This window comes from Cynocephalus volans, chromosome 4 (assembly GCF_027409185.1).
Source record: "Cynocephalus volans isolate mCynVol1 chromosome 4, mCynVol1.pri, whole genome shotgun sequence".
Lineage (NCBI taxonomy): Eukaryota > Metazoa > Chordata > Mammalia > Dermoptera > Cynocephalidae > Cynocephalus > Cynocephalus volans.
The window spans coordinates 126,675,666-126,697,113 of record NC_084463.1 but is presented as its reverse complement, the minus strand read 5'-3'; the positions used below and the strand labels follow the sequence as shown (position 1 = coordinate 126,697,113).

Below are 21,448 nucleotides of genomic sequence, written 5' to 3'. Positions count from 1 at the left end.
ATCAACACACAAAAATCAGTAGCATTTCTTTTCTCCAATAGTGAACATGCAGAAGGAGAAATCAAGAAAGCCTGCCCATTTACAATAGCCACCAAAAAAATAAAATACTTAGGAATTGAGTTAACCAAGGAGGTGAAAAATCTCTATAATAAGAACTACAAACCACTGCTGAGAGAAATTAGAGAGGATACAAGAAGATGGAAAGATATTCCATGCTCTTGGATTGGAAGAATCAACATAGTGAAAATGTCCATACTACCCAAAGTGATATACAAATTCAATGCAATCCCCATCAAAATTCCAAAGACATTTTTCTCAGAAATGGAAAAAACTATCCAGTCATTTATATGGAACAATAAAAGACCACACATAGCCAAAGCAACGCTGAGCAAAAAAAATAAAGCTGGAGGCATAACACTACCTGACTTTAAGCTATACTACAAAGCTATAATAACCAAAACAGTATGGTCCTGGCATAAAAACAGACACACTGACCAATGGAATAGAATAGAGAATCCAGAAATCAAGCCACACACTTACTGCCATCTGATCTTTGACAAAGGCACCAAGCCTATTCACTGGGGAAGGGACTGCCTCTTCAGCAAATGGTGCTGGGATAACTGGATATCCATATGCAGGAGAATGAAACTAGATCCATACCTCTCACCGTATACTAAAATCAACTCAAAATAGTTTTGAGTTTTCATCAGTTTTTTGTGTTCCCTAATTTTCAAAAAGAAGTCCAAGGCATGAATATAAGTGATGAACATATATCAACAAGGGATTTGTGAGGAAAGTTGTGATTTGCCTGGCACATGCTGTTCCTCATCATATTAATACCAGGTTGTCTTTGTGTGTGAAAGCAATTATTCCAATAATTACACATTTATTGTGCCAATAATAATACTTAGGACTTAGTTTCCAGATTTTTAGATGGGGACTTAATTTTTAAGTATGAGTAATCCTATTAGTAAGGTGTCCTTAATTCTAAAATTTTGGGGAAAATTGAAGAAACCTTAAAGCCACAATAACATTGATCAGAGGAGCTGTTTAATGTTTCCTATGAACAGTTTGACTTTTTTCTTAATAACTTAATTTTGGCAAACTAACTTTTCAAAACTACTTCATTCTAAGAGAAGAGGAGAAGGTTGTTTTGCATGGCACTTATATTTTTAACTTTCCTGGTAGTAATAAAAATGGTCGAGAATCTATTGAAATGGTTTTTCACTATTAAAAATTTGTAAATATTTTCTAATTTTCCCCTTGGTATCAAATCAGAGTAGCAACTAAATTTAATATTAAATATTAGTTATGATGTAACATTGGAAGTGAAGTAGCTTATTTGCCCAGCTTAGTTTCTTCTGTTGATTTTCTGTATTTTTGATAGGTATACTCTGAAACATAAATTTCCAACTCGAGCTTTGTGGCAAGGTTTTTTTTTTTTTTTCCCCCATAAACATATCTTTCTGCGATAAAGATGGTTGAAGAATTTAGATTTGGATACATCTTTCTGTTGTGAAGGAAAGAAAAGAACTGACTTTCATATACTGCTTGGAAAAGTTCTCAGATTTCATGAGAACTTTTAGTGAAATTAAAGAAATAAGGGATGCTGTGGCCCTGATATTTTTTATAAATATCCTTTTTGTTTTGAAAGCTCTGAGAGCTATGTGACTTAGATGGACTCACTCCACTAGAACTCGTCATTGAACGTGGCTGTTTTTGTTTCTGTCAGGCGTTTAGATGCCAACCATATTACCTCAGTCCCTGAGGACAGTTTTGAAGGGCTTGTTCAGTTACGGCATCTGTGGCTGGATGATAACAGCTTGACTGAGGTACCTGTGCATCCCCTCAGCAATCTGCCAACTCTGCAGGCGCTGACCTTGGCTCTCAATAAAATCTCAAGCATCCCTGACTTTGCATTTACCAACCTTTCAAGCCTGGTAGTTCTGTAAGTATCCACTTTTTTCAATAATATATATTTGTGTTAATTTGGGAGCAAAGACAGATTTCTTGGGACAAATGATTATGAAAGTACCTGATTGATCATGCTCCTGAATAGTTAGTGTTTGAGGGAGTTGCCTTTGTATAAGATTAAACATGCAGACTTTTTAAAATACAAAATAGGAGAATTAAAAAATTAGCATCTGATAATAACTATTGAACCTTCCTAAAACAAATGGTCGTTTTTAATCATGAGAAGAAATTGGTTCATTCACAAACACTCATACAGCTTTTACTTGTGTCCCAGCAATGTATGCAATGTTAAAAGAAATGAAATCGTTATAATATTTTCACAGAAATAAGTTTCAGGGCTATTTCATGTTTTTCCATCTTTCCATTCAAAAAGTATGTGATCCTCTGTTTTTAATCTTTCAAAACTTGGACGTGATAAAGTGGCATTTCAAAGAAAAATCTGTTACTGGTCTCACTGGTGTAAACTGGTGTCATTACCTCCATCTCTCCGTAGGAGAGCTCATCAAAGTTTTGCTTCATGTAAAGAACTAATCAAAACTTTTATTTTTATATGAGTAAATATTAAATAATCTTCAATGTGTGCACCATTTTTCCATTAGAGTTATCTTCCCTTTCCATTGATGGTCTATATTCAGTTAGTCTGTGCAGTATGTAACAAGAGGTAACTACCCAATGCCATTTGAGATGTTTAGCTACGCAATTCCTCCAAGTCACACCAATTTAGACACATAAAACAATTATAATAGTTGCTTTTGGGGGGATGTAAAGGTCGTTTTGATGCTTTTTTCCACAGGCATCTTCATAACAATAAAATTAAAAGTCTGGGGCAACACTGTTTTGATGGACTAGATAATCTGGAGACCTTGTGAGTATATTCATATTTTGGGTAATCACATTTTCATATTGGCAGTGCAGTTTTGTACTTCATTGAAGAAAAAGGAAAAAAAATATTGGTCCTAGATTCAGCTCATTATTAATTTGCTTTAATAAATGACTAAATTCTTGCCATCAGATAACCCAGTTATGAATACTAATCTAAGTTATGGTTAAAAATGTCATGTAAGTGTGAACTTCATGTTTCCCGTTCCAAAAATTCATATTAAAAGCAGCTCAATCTATGAAGATTTGTACCTTTTCAAAAATGTTGATTTTGTTCAATGTATGAGACAGTTTTGGAACTTTGAAACTTCTAAAATGAATTTTGGATAGTTTTTTGTTTTTTCCCATGATCTTAGTTGTCTTGGTAATTGTTAACTTGATTTGAATATTATATCTGGATAATAATTCAACTGGATTTGAATATTATATCTGCTTTCACATGCTAAAATGTAACAAATTTAGGTTTTATATTTTGTTATACTTTTGTTGTTTTTATTAGCTAAAATGTTCTGGACTTCTGGCTGTTTCGGCTATACATTGCACCACTATATAAGTAAAAGACATTGTGCAGCTGTATATAATTGACAGTAGGGTCTTTATTTTTGTTGTTTAGTTTATATCAGTTTCCTTTCTTGCTTTTATTCAAAGGCACATAATATTTGCTATTGTGATATAGTAAATGATTCAGAGAATGTTCTCATTAGGTGGGGGAGTAAAGAATGATTGCTTAGGCTTTGTAGTATTTTATTTAACTGAATTTTCTGGTTAACTGTCAATTAATGAGAAGACTTAAAATCTTTTAGGATTCTATTAATCCACCTTCCTGTCTACACAATTAAAGGATAGTGAACATCAATTGATATTTGAAAGTTGAAGATTGTGAGGAAGATACCTCAGGTCTCCTTTGCTAAAGTGTGTAACTTCTAGTGTAACAGATAAAAGATTGAATGGGTCTTCTGATCCTAGGTTGTATATACTATTCTAATTATATTAAAATTAAACCTCTTCTTCCCAGTTTAGTTTTTATTTGCCATTTTTTCTTCTATGTGGAAATAGAAAACAAAATAGTTCTCGAAGGAGCTGGCTTTTAATTTTGTTTTACTCTTATTCTGCAATCAAGCATGATAATCATATGCCAGCATGCTCTTTAGGTTAAGAGAAATTAAAATTTAAACACTCTGAGAAGTAATGCTTTTTAGTGCAGATCATTATAGCGTCTCTCTCCTAATTAATATAATATTTTCAATAATTCATAACCTGCATGAGGACAATAGTTGTGTGAATCCACCCTGTTCCTTCTCCTGCTTACTCCTATCTCAGGTCATCATGCTGATGGTGGGGCTGGTCAGCTGCCCTCATACCAGAATTTCATAAAACCACTCTAAGCTCCCAATGGAAACCTCAGTTTCACACTGTTGTCATTTACAAATGGATATTCAACACTTCTATTTTATGGAGAATTTCCTAAAAAATACCATTCAGATGGTTTGTTTATTTAATGCATCAGTAATAAGTGATTTTGAGAATTCTTTGAACTCATAACATTTGTTGACATCATAGAAGAGTGTGAATTTTTTTTCCTATTCAGTATTTTAAGAAAAGGTCTATATTCGATTAAACTCCTACAGGGTTTTGAATGATGGTATGGTTGGTAAAGAAAGATAACTATGCAGAAGATGTGATCTTTTAAAATACATTTCTACCAAAATGCCTTGTGAACTGTGATCACTATTCAATATTCTTACATGTGTTCCCCCATTTTTTCTAGGGACCTTAATTATAATAACTTGGGGGGATTTCCTCAGGCTATTAAAGCCCTTCCTAGCCTAAAAGAGCTGTGAGTATTGCTTCGTTCTGTTTATGCCTTAATATCCCTAGAATTCTCCATTTAATGTTCCAACAAGATTTTAGAACATCTTTGTTCTATTACATGTATCCATAATACACAAACACAAGCACGCACAATCAATCATACACATTGTATTGTGTAAGCTGGAACAGATGATCTTGAGTATAGATTACTGTATAGAGTTAGATGCTGGTGAAACAAAAAGGCATGATTTACAGTTGCTGCCCTTAAGGAGCTTGTAGTCTTAGTCGCACTGGGGAGGCAGACCATGAAGACAGACAGATAGCTGTTTCTAGGTAGAATTGAGTGCTGAATGAATAGGATAAATAAATCATTCCAGAGGAAGGCCTCATTGAAATTTGGGGTCATTGGAAAAGGCATCACGAAAGGGAAGGACTTTGACCAGACTTGAAAGAATAGAAACATTTAAATAAATGAAAGGGATGAGGGAGCATTTTGGATGTTGGGTTTGTCATGAGCAGAGATAGGAATGTATATGGCATAACAGACTGTGTATTTTGAGTTGACAGCTAACATTTTAAGATACATTGCCTATGATACATTGCAGACTACAGTGAGAGAGATTTTCAGGTTAGAACATCCCATGAGGCTTATGGTCTAAAGGTTTTTGATGAAGAACCAACAGATAAACTCATACAAGGGACCTGATAGATACTAGACTGAGCAGCTGGGCTTAAAAAGAATTAGATATGGTCCTGGAAAAGATGAAATGGAATTAAAAGTTCAGGTTCCCCACATTTTAGAAAATTTTCATGTAGTTGTTATCAGTTGTATTATGTAATGCTGAACAGCAGCAGATACTCGGGTTTTAACTTATTTCACAAAGGGATATCCAGTTCAAAATATTTTTATCCTATCTTTCTAGGGGATTTCATAGTAATTCTATTTCTGTTATCCCTGATGGAGCATTTGGTGGTAATCCACTCTTAAGAACTATGTAAGTATTTTTGAATGTTTTTTTTAATATATAATCATGTAAAGCTATGTGTGTACCAATGTCAAACATCTGGACGAAGAATGAAAATTCAGGCATTTACGTATATGTACATTTTGAACATAGATTTTAGACTGCTTGTGAACATGTGATAACTTTGCTGTTTTTTGGTATTTTTACAGTCATTTGTATGATAATCCTCTGTCTTTTGTGGGGAACTCAGCATTTCACAATTTATCTGATCTGCATTCCTTGTAAGTATTATGCAAATTTTAAAACAAGCCTGAATATTTATATAAATATTTTATTGGAAAAGAAGAATTTATTATTGTAGCTCCAGAAAACAAAGTCTTTAATTTTTTGTTTCCCCCTTGGGCAGAGTTAAAAGGAGAATGTTGAACATTTATAATGGTTCTTATTTATGTGAACACTTGGCCAAATTATCACACTTTCAAATACATTTAGGAGATGAAACTAATTCTATTTTTAATTAGAGTAGTACTGCAATTTTAAACTGTTTAATCCTGTGAGTTTGTATTGCTGGCAAAAAATAAATAAGTAAACTGTTTAAAAGTTAAAATGAAAACATTATGTATGAGAATTTTTTATTTTAAATTACTTTTTCTCTCCCAATTTCTTAAAGAGTCATTCGTGGTGCAAGCATGGTGCAGCAGTTTCCCAATCTGACTGGAACTGTCCATCTGGAGAGTCTGTAAGTGTCGCCCTTTGAAGAGGGGCTTGCTATAAACATAACACTGCTGGCCTGCTCGCAGAGTGCCAGTGCTTTTTAGTGATGATCATGGGTTTATGCTAATTCCTCCAAATTCTTTTTGTAAATATTATGCGTGGAGACTGATATTTTGGATTAAGGGTTAGTCAGCTCAGGCAAAGAACAGCCTCGTATGTGGACAGAAGATCTGAAAAGGCCACTAGAAATGTAAAGTAGTAACTAAGTGCCAAATTAGAAGCAGTACTTTAGGAATTCAGAAGTGGGAGCAATTGATATAGACCAGAGAAGTTTTTATTGAGGAAGTGGAATGTTTGAAAATTGAATACTGTCACATTTCCCAGAGCTGGATCTTTTATTTAGAAAGACAGATTTAGTAAAAGTGAAAATATCAAAAATATACTCAGGGATGGCATACAGATGATCAAATATAGCTAGAATTGCCTGTTTATAATGGGATGCAGGGATGGGATGAGAAATTTTGAAAATTGTTTGGGACCAGATTATAAAATAAAAAGCCTTGAACATTGAACATTTGGTTATGGCACGGTTTCCCAGTGAGGGGCTGTGAATGGGTTACAGGGGCTTCCAAGATCTTGATGACCTCACCCTCCAAATAGCCAGGTGGGGACTGAGATGGCTAAGATCTCTAGCCACAGAAGCCTTTCCACAGTGTGCCACATAAATATTATGATCTTCCCAGGTGACAAGGTATAAAAAAAAAAAAAGTTGGGAAGACTGAGGTATAAGGAGTTTAAATTTGACTCTAAAGTCAGCTTGAAGATGTAGAGAATGTTTGAGCAGGTGGTGTAAGGAGGGTGAGGAGAAGAGAGCCAGAGGTAGGGGAATGGTGAGGAGGCCATGGGAATCGTCCACTTGACCGGATGAATACATGTGACCTTGAGAGCTTCCGGTCTTCATTGCATCACTGGAATTGCTCCAGAACAAACGGCATGGTCTATCTGAGATTCTTCCTCCCCTTTTCGTATCGTTTTACCCTTGATCTGCATATTAGCAGTAAAAAGGGAGAAAAAGTTAGATACTAGAAAAACTACACAGGAAGAAATCACAGGAACTGGTGATTGACGGCAGATAGGAGCATAGAAAGGGAAGGGAATAAGAATATTTCATAATACTGAGCCAGGCTGACCAAAAGAAAAGACAAGCTTTGCGGGGAGGATGCTAAGTTGGTTTCAAAGGTTTTGGCGTGAGTGGCAGAACTTGCAGGTTTTTGTGGTTAGGCTGTGACTGTGTGGATTAGTGTTTTCCTTCTGGTGCATGTGGGAAATCAGCCCATCGTGTGGACAATATTAACATCTCGTGTCACAAACTCTTTTCCATTACCGTGAAGAGGATATCAGCATTGAGAGCTAATTCACCTTCTACATGCCTAACTTTAGGGTGTAATTAGGCAGTGGGATGCATAGACTCTAGTCCATATACAAATATGTTAGCATTTATTTTTCTGTATGAGAATAACATTTTGTTTACTATCTCGACTTGAATTATTTCTTAGATGAACAATGTTTTTCCACAGGACCTTGACAGGTACAAAGATAAGCAGCATACCTAATAATTTATGCCAAGAACAAAAGATGCTTCGGACTTTGTAAGTTGTGTTTCTTCCCTTCTCCTCATACCTTTATGTATTTCATTCATGTTCAGTTTTATTTTTAATGAACTATTTTCATAAGGTGGTTTTAAGATATAATTATTTCCCATTTGTTCTTTTCATGTAAATAAGCAGGTGTTTTGGTTGGTACACAGTATCGGTAATTTGTGTTTGAATTTAGTTTTAGGGGGCCGACCCTGTGGCGCACTCGGGAGAGTGCGGCGCTGGGAGCGCGGCAGTGCTCCCGCCGCGGGTTCGGATCCTATATAGGGATGGCCGGTTCGCTCGCTGGCTGAGCGCGGTGCGGCCGGTCACAAAAAGACAAAAAAAAAATTAATAAATAAATAAATTTAAAAAATGAATTTGGTTTTAGGGTTATGTATCACACATCATCATATATCTTGTGACTTTATTCTGAATAAAGTAAAACCAAGCTCAGTTCTTCCTTGGTCTTTTCCTAATTTGACTCCCTGTCTAGTCTCCCCCAGTGTGTTTTCTCCCCTTTTTTTTTTTTTTTTTTTTTTTTTTGTCTTTTTTGTGGACTGGCTGCACCGCACCCAGCCAGTGAGTGCACTGGCCATCCCTATATAGGATCCGAACCCGGGGCGGTTGCAGCGCTCCCAGCGCCGCACTCTCCCAAGTGCGCCACAGGGTCGGCCCTCTCCCCATGTTTTTAATCTTTCATCCATAACCTAAGTAGGGCCTCAATCCTTCTTGAATCAGGAATAAACTAAGTGTGTGTAGCTTTCTAAAAACTGTAAGCTGACCTAGAAATTAAAAGTAAATAAAGGTAGTAAAAGTGTCACCAGAACAAACAATTAAGTTACTAAGTTGTTAATAAGTATCAAGTAGAGGGATATAGTAACGACGAGTGAGTGACTGATTTAACAAATAATTAAATGGTGTAGGGGGGTATCAGACTTGAACACGATGATCACCACTGAGGAAAAACTGCTGTAGGATTGAAAGTTAACTACTTCTGATATTCGATTTAATATACTGTGAATGTTTTTAACATGTGGGCAAACATACCATTTCTCCTATAGCTTAAATTAAAGAACAACATAGAAATCATTTATGGCATAAACAATATTGGAAAAAGTAAAATTAAAAAAAAATCTGTAGCTTTATTATATAAAACAAATTTTACATATTTTCTGTACTATATTTTTGTATCTGTTATATACTTTAACATATTTTATATTGTCTGCACTCAACTTTATGTACTTGAGCTTTATAAATCTTAAGCCTATTGTATCACTGAGGTGCTCTAGAAGCTTACAAATCTTAGGGGAAAAATAGCTGCTTTTCTTGCTCAGCCATATCTCCTTAATACAGATTATAGCACTGCTGTCAATGCTTCTGAATATAGCCCTTTTAATATAGCATTCTGATAACATAATATTTGCTAATTTCTGTCATTTTAAGGGACTTGTCTTACAACAATATAAGAGACCTTCCAAGTTTTAATGGTTGCCATGCTCTGGAAGAAATGTAAGTTGGTCTTTGACTTACTCTTTTTGCTGTGCGGTATTGTTAGATCGTTGCGCATTTCCCATTTTGAATAAATGGTACTAATATTAGTAAATTAGAAATTCATATGATCAGGTGTTTCTGTAAATAAAATGCCAGATTGTATCAGATGTGTTCATACAATCAGCATTTATAAGGCACTTATCTATCAGGCGGTCTGTAAGATGTCATTGGGGGAGTATAGTGTACTTGTATATAAAAAGACTGGTCCTGGCTCTTGAGGGAAACTAGACATGGATACCAGTACCCACTGTGTACCTATGTGGGACAGTTCTGATGGAAGTTGGCTGGGAAATGGGGAGGGTGGCATTAATTCTCCCATTTTTTATCTCCTTCCTCCTTTATCTTTAGTCCCCGTGGTGCTTGTTATGGCTGTATTGTCTTAGTTCCTTTCTCACTGCTCCATCTGCCTTCTCACAGCTTATGAGAGGGGTTGATAAGGAATTTAAATAGTGTACCAGTTAACTTGCAGTGTAATTGGGATGGAATACCAATTAGTTTGACCCTTTCATTTTATAGATGAGGAAATGGCAGTGCTCTTTACATTCAATAAGATCAACCAATGTTACATATGAATGGGTATTTAAACTTAGGAAAAGCTTAACTAGGAAATGTTATTTTTCAAAATACAAAATAAATCATTTCTTTTTTTTTTAACTTTCATTCCTTTTCTATCTTTCTTTTTTTTTTTTTCCTTCTTTAGTTCTTTGCAACGTAATCAGATCTACCAAATAAAGGAAGGTACTTTTCAAGGCCTGATATCCCTAAGGATTCTGTAAGTTTGTCTGATTATTAAAGACATATAAAATTTTTGTTAAGCTATAAATTGAAATACCATTATAATTCCCATGTAGATACACTTAAAGATATAATTCATGTTATGTAAATATTGTTCAAACTTTACCACTTGGTAGTTCATAAATAATCTACTTTTGGTATTTTACCTTAAATAATTGATGATATTGTACAGTGGTGAATGAAAAGAGTATAATGTGTATAACCTGAGGGAGGTAGCTTGTTTGTTTTCAAGTTATAATAGTGAGGTTTGCCAATTCATTAGGGCTAGAGTAGGCAAACTGCATCCTATAAGCCAAATTCAGCCTGCCTATTTTTATAAATTAAGTTTTATTGGAATACAGCCAGGACTTTGGTTGAAATATTGTCTAAGCTGCTTTTGTCATACTATGGCAGAGATTTGAATAGTTGCAGCAGAGACCATATGACCCACAGAAGTGAAAATATTTACCATCTGGCCCTCTACAGAAAAAGTTTGCTGACCTCAGTGCTGGAATATCTGTCATGACCAATGTAGCTTGCATGCAACAGAAGCACTCATTTAAAAAATCGTTTGTATTTGAGTACATATTTGTGCCAGGCACTCAGCTCTTGGGAATATGGAAGTGACTAAGGCAAACCTTGTCGGTCACTGCCTTCATGGAACATCAGTGCAGAAAACACAAGACACTAAATTAGTGAACATTTTTTTTTAATATAGAAAAAAGTTTGAAAAATGGACAGTAAAGTGAAATTACATATATTGAATCTGGTATTCCAGTAGATCTCCTTTAAGAAATAAAACATACATTCTACCAGAAAATATTTAATTGGTAGTTGGGTTGCTGGATATTTCCTTTTTGGGGACGGGCTTTCCATGGGCTCGGGCAGTTGTGGAGAAAGGGGCTGCTGCTAGTTGCCATCACTTTTAGAGCTCTGATGAGTGACAACATTGAAAAGCTGGACTTTTCATTATTTGGAACCAAGTTTGTTGAATTTTCTCTTATCCAGGAGATGTGTCATGGAATGAATTTATACAATCTTTAAATTTCCTTTAAGGCCTACTTTAAGTGTGGTTGTAAGTTATTTCTCTGTTGTATGAATTCTGTAGTATCAGAATTCCTAGGGTGTGTTCCTGAATATAGAGCTGGCTCTGCTGTTGATTGGATTTTTATTTCCTGCTTAGGAAAAGAATGATATCTGAAGCCCTGCTGGAATGCTTTATTTGTATATTGATTGTTTGTCTTTCTTCAGGGCCTTATCACTAACCTTTGAGAAGGCAAATAATGTGAAGCCTGTTTTTATTTTTGGCTTTGTCCAGAGCTAAGCTTTTCCTCACCTAGTTAATAGTACCAAAGGTCATATCATATCATTTATATTTTTGAACTGGTACCAGAATGATAAAGTAGAGAAAATTCACAACTGTTTTGAAACAGGTGCCAGCTAGAATTACTGCGACAGGAACATATTCCAAGAAACAGATTTTTGTGAAGGAGAGGTATTCAACATACACATGAAAAATGTTGGACAAGATTAAAGATGTTTGTTATCTTATCAAGGGCATTGTGTTACAACCTCAGATTCTAAAGTGTAGTCTAAGTAGCTGACTGGCATTTTGAGTGTTTATTTGAAAAGATTAACATGTTACTTTTTTAATTGCAGAGATCTGAGTAGAAACCTGATCCATGAAATTCACAGCAGAGCCTTTGCCAAGCTTGGGCCAATAACTAACCTGTAAGTAGATGATTTTATGCAGTAATATCATGAAAGTAGTAAACAATGCTACAGAAACTTGTTTTAACATTGTCAAATTAAAATATATATTTTCAGTTGTTCCCTAGCATAAATGCTAAGCTGCACTGATATAGTAACAGCTTCTTAGATGGCAAGATGCATGCTAGATATATTGTTGCAGCACACCTTAACTTCTTAGGGATCTCATGTTTATGATGTTAGTACATGTATAGATGTTTTTATGTGATTTGTATGTTAGGAGTTAACTTGAAGTCTCATTCACATTTTAGAGATGTAAGTTTCAATGAATTGACTTCATTTCCTACGGAAGGCCTGAATGGGCTAAATCAACTGAAACTTGTGGGCAACTACAAGCTGAAAGAAGCCTTAGCAGCAAAAGACTTTGTTAATCTCAGGTGTGTTTTTATCTTATTTTTCTTTTTTGCTGAAGTTATAGTAGGCTCCACAATTATAATGTGTCCTGTTTTTTTGCTGTGGTTCCTAGATTTTTTGGTAGGCTGTAATTTAAGAGTATGTTCTACTTGATCCTTGCAAATTCAGCAAAAAATAGCACATATGCATTATTCCATAGTTTTTGAGAACATGAGCTGGAGCCGTTGACACTCTCAAAGAGATAATATAGCTTCCATTAAAAACAAGATGGCAGAAACTACATAAGTGTGAACATACAGAAAATTGATACAATGCTATAATACTTCATAGAGACTTCAGACTTATAGAAGGGACCTCATTAAATATACTAGAGGGAGGGCTTGAGAATATTTTGTGGGAAAAGAGAATAAATATTTTCACTACATTTATATGAATAAATTCATTTAATGGTGTAAATTTACAAATAACCTGGGACATTAATTTTAAATGAAACTACCAGTTTCATATGATAAATTGGGCATGGTTAATACATCTATAAAAGGACTCATAAGATTTTACTTTCTCTTGCAGTATTGCTGTTAAATTTTAAATATGGTTTGATTTACCCAACTTTAAGAGATATCTAATAGAAAGAAAGAAACTCATGGTGTCAACTGATACCCAAGCTCCTTTTAAAGATATGGAAACTGGAGTCCAGAGAGTATGAATGACCAGACTAAAGGGGTCTTTCTGACTCTTTTGCTGGGTTTTCAAAGATTAAAATACATTTTTTTCAAAACAAAACCGTATCTGTGAAGTTGCTATTCAATGTAGACTTTACAATTTTTTTCCAGGTCTTTATCGGTACCATATGCTTATCAGTGCTGTGCATTTTGGGGTTGTGACTCTTATGCAAATTTAAACATAGAAGATAACAGCCTCCAAGACCACAGTTTGGCAAAGGAGAAAGGCAAGTGCATGAACATGTAAAAATCGAACACCCCTTAAAGCATTAATCACAGTTTCTTTTATTGTTATCACTTTGGGAAGGATCAATATGAAGTCTGTGAGAAAATTGTCATTTACTGTGTTACCGGCATCTTTAAACCTTGTGTAAACTGAAATTACGTCATATACAAGAGAGAAAATTGCAGGAAAATACAGTTCTTTTGAATTGCACTATTTTTTTAAATTTATTTTTTGTTGGCTGACCAGTAAGAGGATCTGAACTTGACCTTGGTGTTATAACATCGCGCTTTAAACAAGTGAGCTAAATGGCCAGCCCAAATTGCACTAATTTTTAATCGATCATATTTTATCTTATGTATTCAGGTATTGCTGATGCAGCAAATGTCACAAGCAGTGCTGACAATGAAGAACACAGTCAAATAATTATCCATTGTACACCCTCAACAGGTATGGCCAATCTATTTTGCCGCAGTTTCTCACGTTAAACAAACATTAGTCAAATATATCTAAAACTTCTGTGGATAGAGGTGATTTCTGTAATAGGGTGGTACTAGCTGATTCCAAGGCCCTCTGACTCAAAATGTGGTCTGTGTACCTGCAGCTTAGGCATCTCTTGCAGAATCTCAGGCCCAGACCCACTGAATCACAATCTGCAAACAAAGCTCCCCCAGGTGAGGGTTATTGCATAGTAGAGTTTGAGAGGCACTTTCTTAATATTCCTTTAACTCTAGGACTAGTTCTATAAGTTACTGGTCTATAAAGGTTTTTAGTGTTTTATTTTGTTTTTTAAATACAACCTTGCCTTTCTTTTCTTTCTGATTTCATTGAACTTAGTCTTGGGAAAGTTATTAAACTGATGCCACGTATTTGGTTGTGGTTGTAATGACATATTCTGCCTAATCTTCCAGAGAAGATACATTTATAATTTTACCATAAAAGGATTAAATATTTAGGTTAAATTGTGTGCTACAAAGTATATTTCTTTGTTAATATGCTGTCACAGGATTATCTGGACATTAATTTTATCACTCAGAATCATAAGTATTACAGTTTTACTAGTGATTACTGCTGAATTGTGAGCTTCTTGAGGGGCTTTGTATGTATGTGAATAGGGTTGACAAGAATCAGTTTATGTGATTTATTTTATTGTGTTAGTCTCTATTAATTTTTGGAGTTCAGGGGTGCAGCTCTCTCCCTCACCCCACTGGTGTTCATATGTTGGAGAATGTACATAAAGAACTGATGATCCAATGAGAAGGGAACAGCTTTATTAAAGGGGAGGCTAGACTTGAACATGCAGCGATTCCATTTCTTCCACACTGAATCTAAACCTTGGGGTTGGCCAGGAGGAAAGCTGGTCTGAGCTCTTCTGTCTAGGTGGGGATGAACTGCAGGCCTGCCTTCCCACACTCAGCTGTAGTAACATCCAGATATGGATGTGCTTACTGCCATAGCGGGAAGTGGAGGAGACCTGGGATCTGTCAGTTAGAACCCAGAGACTGGGTGGAGGCTGCTTCCTGGGCTTTTTTGGGAAAGTAACCCCACCCACCTGTGAAACAGTTCCCAAAAGGTGTCCTGTTCTCCCAGTTCAGATGAGCTACCCCTCCTTCCATGAAGAAGGATGTGTTCACATACAGAGATAAAGGTGATAGAGTTTCCTTTTAGTGATTCCCAAGGGGGGAGTAAAAAATAAAACATTTATTGTTATTTGCAAGCCAGATAAATGGTGCAGAACTGGCTTTTTAGTTCTGTGAATTTCTCAAGGATTAAAATGCTTCTTTGTTAGCAAGAAGATGTTTGTGTAAAAATGCTTTATTGGATATATCAGATTTCATGACAGTTCAGAAAAGTAAAACATGTCTCTTTCAGGCAATTACAATACATAGTTTTCTCGTGCTTTGTTGTTAGTCAGAATTTTGTTTTTCTTTCCCAAATTTTAAATGAAACAGTTGTCATTTGTGACAGAACAAGCATGTCATAATCAGTTACTAGAAAGTACAGTTCAGCTACTGAATGAGTTCTTGCAATCCTAGTTTGTGTTATATAAGGTTTTATGGTACATAGCTTTGTATGAATAGTTAACTTCACTGTGGTTTAGTTCTAGCTGAACTGTCTTACCAAATGACCTTTGTCAGGTCTATCAAACACCCTGAAATATCAGTTTCTCTGAATGAAAAATGGGGATAATTATACCTATCTTAATCTGCCTCATCAGGTTGCCTTTGAAAGCCTTAAGAAATGTGTAAAAAATATATGTGTACATACATACATATAGATATATAATTATAAAGTATTTTGAGACTCAGAAGGAAGAAGAAAGCTAATTTTTATTGAAACTGACTATGTACCCACCAGCCTGGTTAAATACCTTATGTATGTAATTTTACTTAAGCTGCACAACTCTATGAAACAGGCATTATTATCCACAAGTGAGAAAATAGAACTTATAGAGGTTTAAGTTGCATTCTCAAGGTAAGAGTAGCAAGTTATGAACCATCTGATTCTAGACCTGTATGTATCAAGTTTATGTGCTAGACATTGTGCTATGTATATTAGCTTAGGTATAAGAAAAAGTGAATTTTTAAAAATATTTAGTGTTTTACATTTTTATGTTTAGTCTTTTTACTTTTTTTTCTGGCAGCTGGCTAGTACAGGTATTCAAACCTGTGACCTTGGTGTTATAAGGCTGTGCTCTAACCAACTGAGCTAATTGGCTGTCCCTTATTTTTTATTTTTATTTATTTAGTTTTGTTTGTTTTTGGTGGCTGGCCTGTACGGGCATCCAAACCTTTGATCTTGGTGTTGTAACACCTTGCTCTAACCAACTGAGCTAACTGGACAGCCCCAAATTTTTCTTTTAAATATCACTGTGTGGGGCCAGCCCATGGCTCACTTGGGAGAGTGTGGTGCTGATAACACCAAGGCCATGGGTTCAGATCCCTATATAGGGATGGCCGGTTAGCTCACTTGGGAGAGCGTGGTGCTGACAACACCAAGTCAGGGTTAGGATCCCCTTACCGGTCATCTTTAAAAAAATAAAATTTAAAAAAAAATATATATATATATCACTGTGTGGCCTTACCAAACATTTAATAAAAGAAATTAAAGTCATTTATTTATTTTATTTTATTTTATTTTTTAATAAAGATGACTGGTAAGGGGATCTTAACCCTTGTCTTGGTGTTGTCAGCACCACGCTCTCTGAAGTGAGCTAACCAGCCATCCCTATATAGGGATCCGAACCCATGGCTTTAGTGTTATCAGCACCGCACTCTCCCAAGTGAGCCATGGGCCAGCCCAAATTAAAGTCTTTTTTAAAATAGCCTACTCCATGACTAAAATATCTTAGAATGGTAATCTTTTCAATTTGGTGCATTTCACGTAGGTAACAGATATAATTATTCTAGATCTAACTATTATTAGTTTCTCTTTCAAGCCTTATCATATGAAATATGGTGTTTTTCTAAATTGTCTTTTATTTCTCTCTTTCTCTTTCATTTTAGGTGCTTTTAAGCCCTGTGAATATTTACTGGGAAGCTGGATGATTCGTCTTACTGTGTGGTTCATTTTCTTGGTTGCATTGTTTTTCAACCTACTTGTCATTTTAACAACATTTCCATCTTGTACGTCACTGCCTTCCTCCAAATTGTTCATAGGCTTGATTTCTGTGTCTAACTTATTCATGGGAATCTATACTGGCATCTTAACTTTTCTCGATGCTGTGTCCTGGGGTAGATTTGCTGAATTTGGCATTTGGTGGGAGACTGGCAGTGGCTGCAAAGTAGCTGGGTTTCTTGCAGTTTTTTCCTCAGAAAGTGCCATATTTTTATTAATGTTAGCAGCTGTTGAAAGAAGCTTATCTGCAAAAGATATAACGAAAAATGAGAAAAGTAACCATGTCAAACAGTTCCGGGTCAGTGCCCTTTTTGCTTTCCTGGGTGCGGCAGTAGCAGGCTGTATTCCCCTTTTCCATAGAGGGGAATATTCCGCATCACCCCTGTGCTTGCCGTTTCCTACAGGAGAAACGCCATCGTTAGGATTTACGGTAACCTTAGTGCTACTAAACTCATTAGCATTTTTATTAATGGCCATTATCTACACTAAACTTTACTGCAACTTGGAAAAAGAGGACCTCTCAGAAAACTCACAGTCTAGCATGATTAAACACGTTGCTTGGCTAATCTTCACCAATTGCATTTTTTTCTGCCCTGTTGCATTTTTCTCATTTGCACCATTGATCACTGCAATCTCCATCAGCCCTGAAATAATGAAGTCTGTTACTCTGATATTTTTTCCATTGCCTGCTTGCCTGAATCCAGTCCTGTATGTTTTCTTCAACCCAAAGTTTAAAGAAGACTGGAAGTTACTGAAGCGACGTGTTACAAAGAAAAGTGGATCAGTTTCAGTTTCCATCAGTAGCCAAGGTGGTTGTGTGGAACAGGATTTCTACTATGACTGTGGCATGTACTCACACTTGCAGGGTAACCTGACTGTGTGTGACTGCTGTGAATCATTTCTTTTGACAAAGCCAGTATCATGCAAACACTTAATAAAATCACACAGCTGTCCTGCATTGGCAGTGGCTTCTTGCCAAAGACCAGAGGGCTATTGGTCCGACTGTGGCACGCAGTCAGCCCACTCTGATTATGCAGATGAAGAAGATTCCTTTGTCTCAGACAGTTCTGACCAGGTGCAGGCCTGTGGACGAGCCTGCTTCTATCAGAGCCGAGGATTCCCCTTGGTGCGCTATGCTTATAATCTACCGAGAGTTAAAGACTGAACGACTGTGTTCATAATTGTTTCCCCCATCATCCAAAATCACAGGGTTTAAAGAGTGAACCCTATTCTGATCTTTCATCTGGGAAGCACTTCTGTAATCACTGCCTGGTATCACTTAGAAGAAGGGGAAGGTGGCATTTTATTTCTCAAATCAGACATTTTCAAAGAACAGGTGCCTAAATTATAAATTGGTGAAAAATGCAATGTCCAAGCAATGTGTAGTCTATATGAAACAAATTTATAACTTGAAAAGGATTTTAGGTATAGTGTAGCAATATATCTTTAGCTTATTCTGATCCATAAGAAGCAAATCTACATCTATTTCTGAATTAAGCACAAGATAAAGAACAGCTGTTAATATTTTTTAAAAGTATTTTAAAATGTGATTTTTTATAACTGAAGAAAAAGTCTGCTAATTTTACCTAATGTTTCATCATTAATCTCAGGACAATTTACTGCAGGGCCAAAAAAGGGACTATCTCCCAGCTAGAACTGTGAGAGTACATAGGCATTACCTTATTGTGTTTTCTACTTCCATCTTTGACAGAAGAGAAGCATAAGTTTTGTTTAAGCGATTTATAAATCTAAAACCTGAAGATATTTTTAAAACAATATTAACAGCTGTTAGATTTTTTAAATAGCTGAACATTTGTTTTCAGTCAATATACATTGCTTTGGTGCAATCACAGTAAGTTTTTCCTCAGTGTTTTGCAATCACACTACTAGGAAAAAGTAAAGGGCTAATTGCTGCATAAGTTTAGTAGATTTTGCTAAACTACAAACTAATATGGGAGTTTTAATAGTATCTGACGGATTTGATGGGTCCATGTAATGTTCCCATTAATAAACACTTCCTAATATCATTGGCTCTACTGATATTTTCCTGTTTTGTTGGTATGTCATCTATTTGTAGTTTGGATTATACAGAAAGTACAGGGTGGTAAATAATTGCATTTAATTGGAAGAAACGGAGTAATTATGACACAAAGCACTTACATTTATTTCTTAGTGAGCTGGATTCTCCTGAAACTGTGCTGTTACATAGAAGCTTCAATACATTTTCCCTGTACTATGATTTACAAAAAAGCCTATTCAGTAGCCCAGATGCTGAGCTCTGGTTAGACAAGACAAATAGGTCATTAAAAGGAAAAAAAGAAAAAAGGAATAAAGCTTAGTCCTGTGTCTTTAAAAATAAAAAAATTTACCTGATTCTCCTCTATGGGCTTTTTGACATGTTACTATGTGGAGTCTTAAAGTTATAATTGTTCAATATGTTTTTTGAACAACGTGCTAAGTCAATAGCAAACCACTGCCATATTAGTTATTCTGGATATATGGAAAAACATTAAGCTAGGTTGCAGTTTAATAATTAAACTGTACATACTGTTCATATAATGAATTTTTATCTTATGTAAATTATTTTTAGAACACAAGTTGGGAAATGTGGCTTCTGTTCATTTTGTATAATTAAAGCTACCTCCTAAACTATAGTGGCTGCCAGTAGCAGAATGTTAAATTGTGGTTTATATACTTTTTTGCATTGTAAATAGTCTTGGTTGTACATTGTCAGTGTAATAAAAGCAGAATCTTTGTATATTAAAATCATGTAGTTTGTATAAAATATGGGAGGGATTTATTTACAGTGTGATGTAATTTTGTAAGGCCAACTATTTACAAGTTTTAAAAATTGCCATAATGTTTGTATATTTACACATCTGATAAATATTAAATCATAACTTGGTAAGAAAATCCTAATTAAAAGTTTTTTTCCCCAAAATTCAAGTTATTGAAAACTTTTCATTTAAAAAACAGAATAGCAGATATATAAAATATGTGGTAAACTGTGCTATACATATGGTATGAAATACAATATTGTACTCAGTGTTTTGAATTATTAAAGTTTCTAGAAAGCAATCTATTTTGCCTTAATTTATAACTAGGTATATTAATGAATTTACTTATTGGTAAAGTAAGCAAATTAAAGAATACATTTTTTAAGCAAAGAGTATTAGAAGAAATGTTGGAAGTAACCATTAGAAAACATTTATCTATAAATATTTAGCAACACTTTGCTGAAATTTAGAAGTGAGGTTTTATCCTATCTTAAATCTGAACCATACTCATAGAAAACATATTGTGAAATTTAAGAGAATACCATCAAGTAGAGTTTTATTTAAAAGCAGGGCTGGCCAGTTAGCGCAGTGGGTTAGAGCGTGGTGCTGATAACACCAAGGTTCAGGATTTGATCCCTGTACTGGCCAGTTATCAGAAAAAAAAAAAAAAAGCAAGTGAAGTATAAAACCCTGCATGATACATGATATTAAATATAGCCATTTGCCAAGAATTCACAGTCATCAAACCCTCATTTTACAGATGAGAAAACAAACGGCTTAATGAAATTTAAGTGAATCCCTGAGTCACAGCAAATTAGACCCCAAACCGGAACCCAATTTCTCTTAATTCCAGACATAGTTTTTTGTGTTTATTTTAAACTTCATATATGATTGAAATTTCCGTAATGAAAAGTAGAATAGTATAATTACCTCTCTTCCCCACCCCTCATCCCATACCCATGACCTCTGACAATTATCCACACACACCACATGGTAATTCTTGTTTCATCTCCACCCCATTCACTAATGCCTTCCAATCCTTCAGTCCCTTGGATTATTTTGAAGCAAATCTAAGACATCGTATCTTTTTATCTGTAAATACTTAAATATGTCTTGGGATGCATTTTTTAAAGTTGCATAAATATTGCCACAGGGCCAACTGGTAATGGATTATTTTTGTAAGACAGATATGGATTTTCAAGCAAAAGTCACTCTTCATTTATACAAGGTTGCTGAGCCAGTAAAAAAAAAAAAAAATCTCATATATACAATGAAAGTGAAAATAAATGAGTAGTAAGAAAATACATTACTAAGTCAATACCCTAGAACTTAGGAAGAGAGATACTTTTTTGGGCTTATTTGTACATTTATATATAATTCTATCCATCCTGGTATGGTTTCTCAGCCCTAGTAATGAAAATGCACTGTAAAAAAGACCACAGGACTCAGTTATGTTCAGACACCAGCATCAGTGCCATATGACTGTTGGCCACTAGAGCACGATGCAATAGTCAGTCATAATGGTGGCCCTGAAACATCAAGGAGAAAGGGCATACTTTGTTTAGAAAAATATCTTAAGGAGGCAGGGAAGTATATGACATTTTAGATTCCTATACCAAGAGTTGTTAAGGTGGAAAAAATTTGCTGGAGTTTAAGTGACACAGTTTACCACTGTTCA

At 35.3% G+C, this 21,448-nt stretch overlaps 1 protein-coding gene across 1 annotated transcript in view; it reads left to right on the top strand.

The window, feature by feature from the left end:
• Positions 1-19,817, top strand: part of LGR4 (leucine rich repeat containing G protein-coupled receptor 4) — a 102,127-nt gene extending 82,310 nt beyond the window's left edge. The window contains exons 5-18 of the mRNA XM_063093666.1: positions 1,733-1,948; positions 2,768-2,839; positions 4,622-4,690; positions 5,589-5,660; positions 5,840-5,911; positions 6,301-6,369; positions 7,922-7,993; positions 9,425-9,490; positions 10,233-10,304; positions 11,966-12,037; positions 12,328-12,453; positions 13,264-13,379; positions 13,742-13,825; positions 16,882-19,817. Coding sequence (XP_062949736.1) covers positions 1,733-1,948; positions 2,768-2,839; positions 4,622-4,690; positions 5,589-5,660; positions 5,840-5,911; positions 6,301-6,369; positions 7,922-7,993; positions 9,425-9,490; positions 10,233-10,304; positions 11,966-12,037; positions 12,328-12,453; positions 13,264-13,379; positions 13,742-13,825; positions 16,882-18,158 — 2,455 coding nt within the window. The 3' untranslated portion in view covers positions 18,159-19,817. The remainder of the gene's footprint in view (positions 1-1,732; positions 1,949-2,767; positions 2,840-4,621; positions 4,691-5,588; positions 5,661-5,839; positions 5,912-6,300; positions 6,370-7,921; positions 7,994-9,424; positions 9,491-10,232; positions 10,305-11,965; positions 12,038-12,327; positions 12,454-13,263; positions 13,380-13,741; positions 13,826-16,881) is intronic.
• Positions 19,818-21,448: the final 1,631 nt, after the last annotated feature.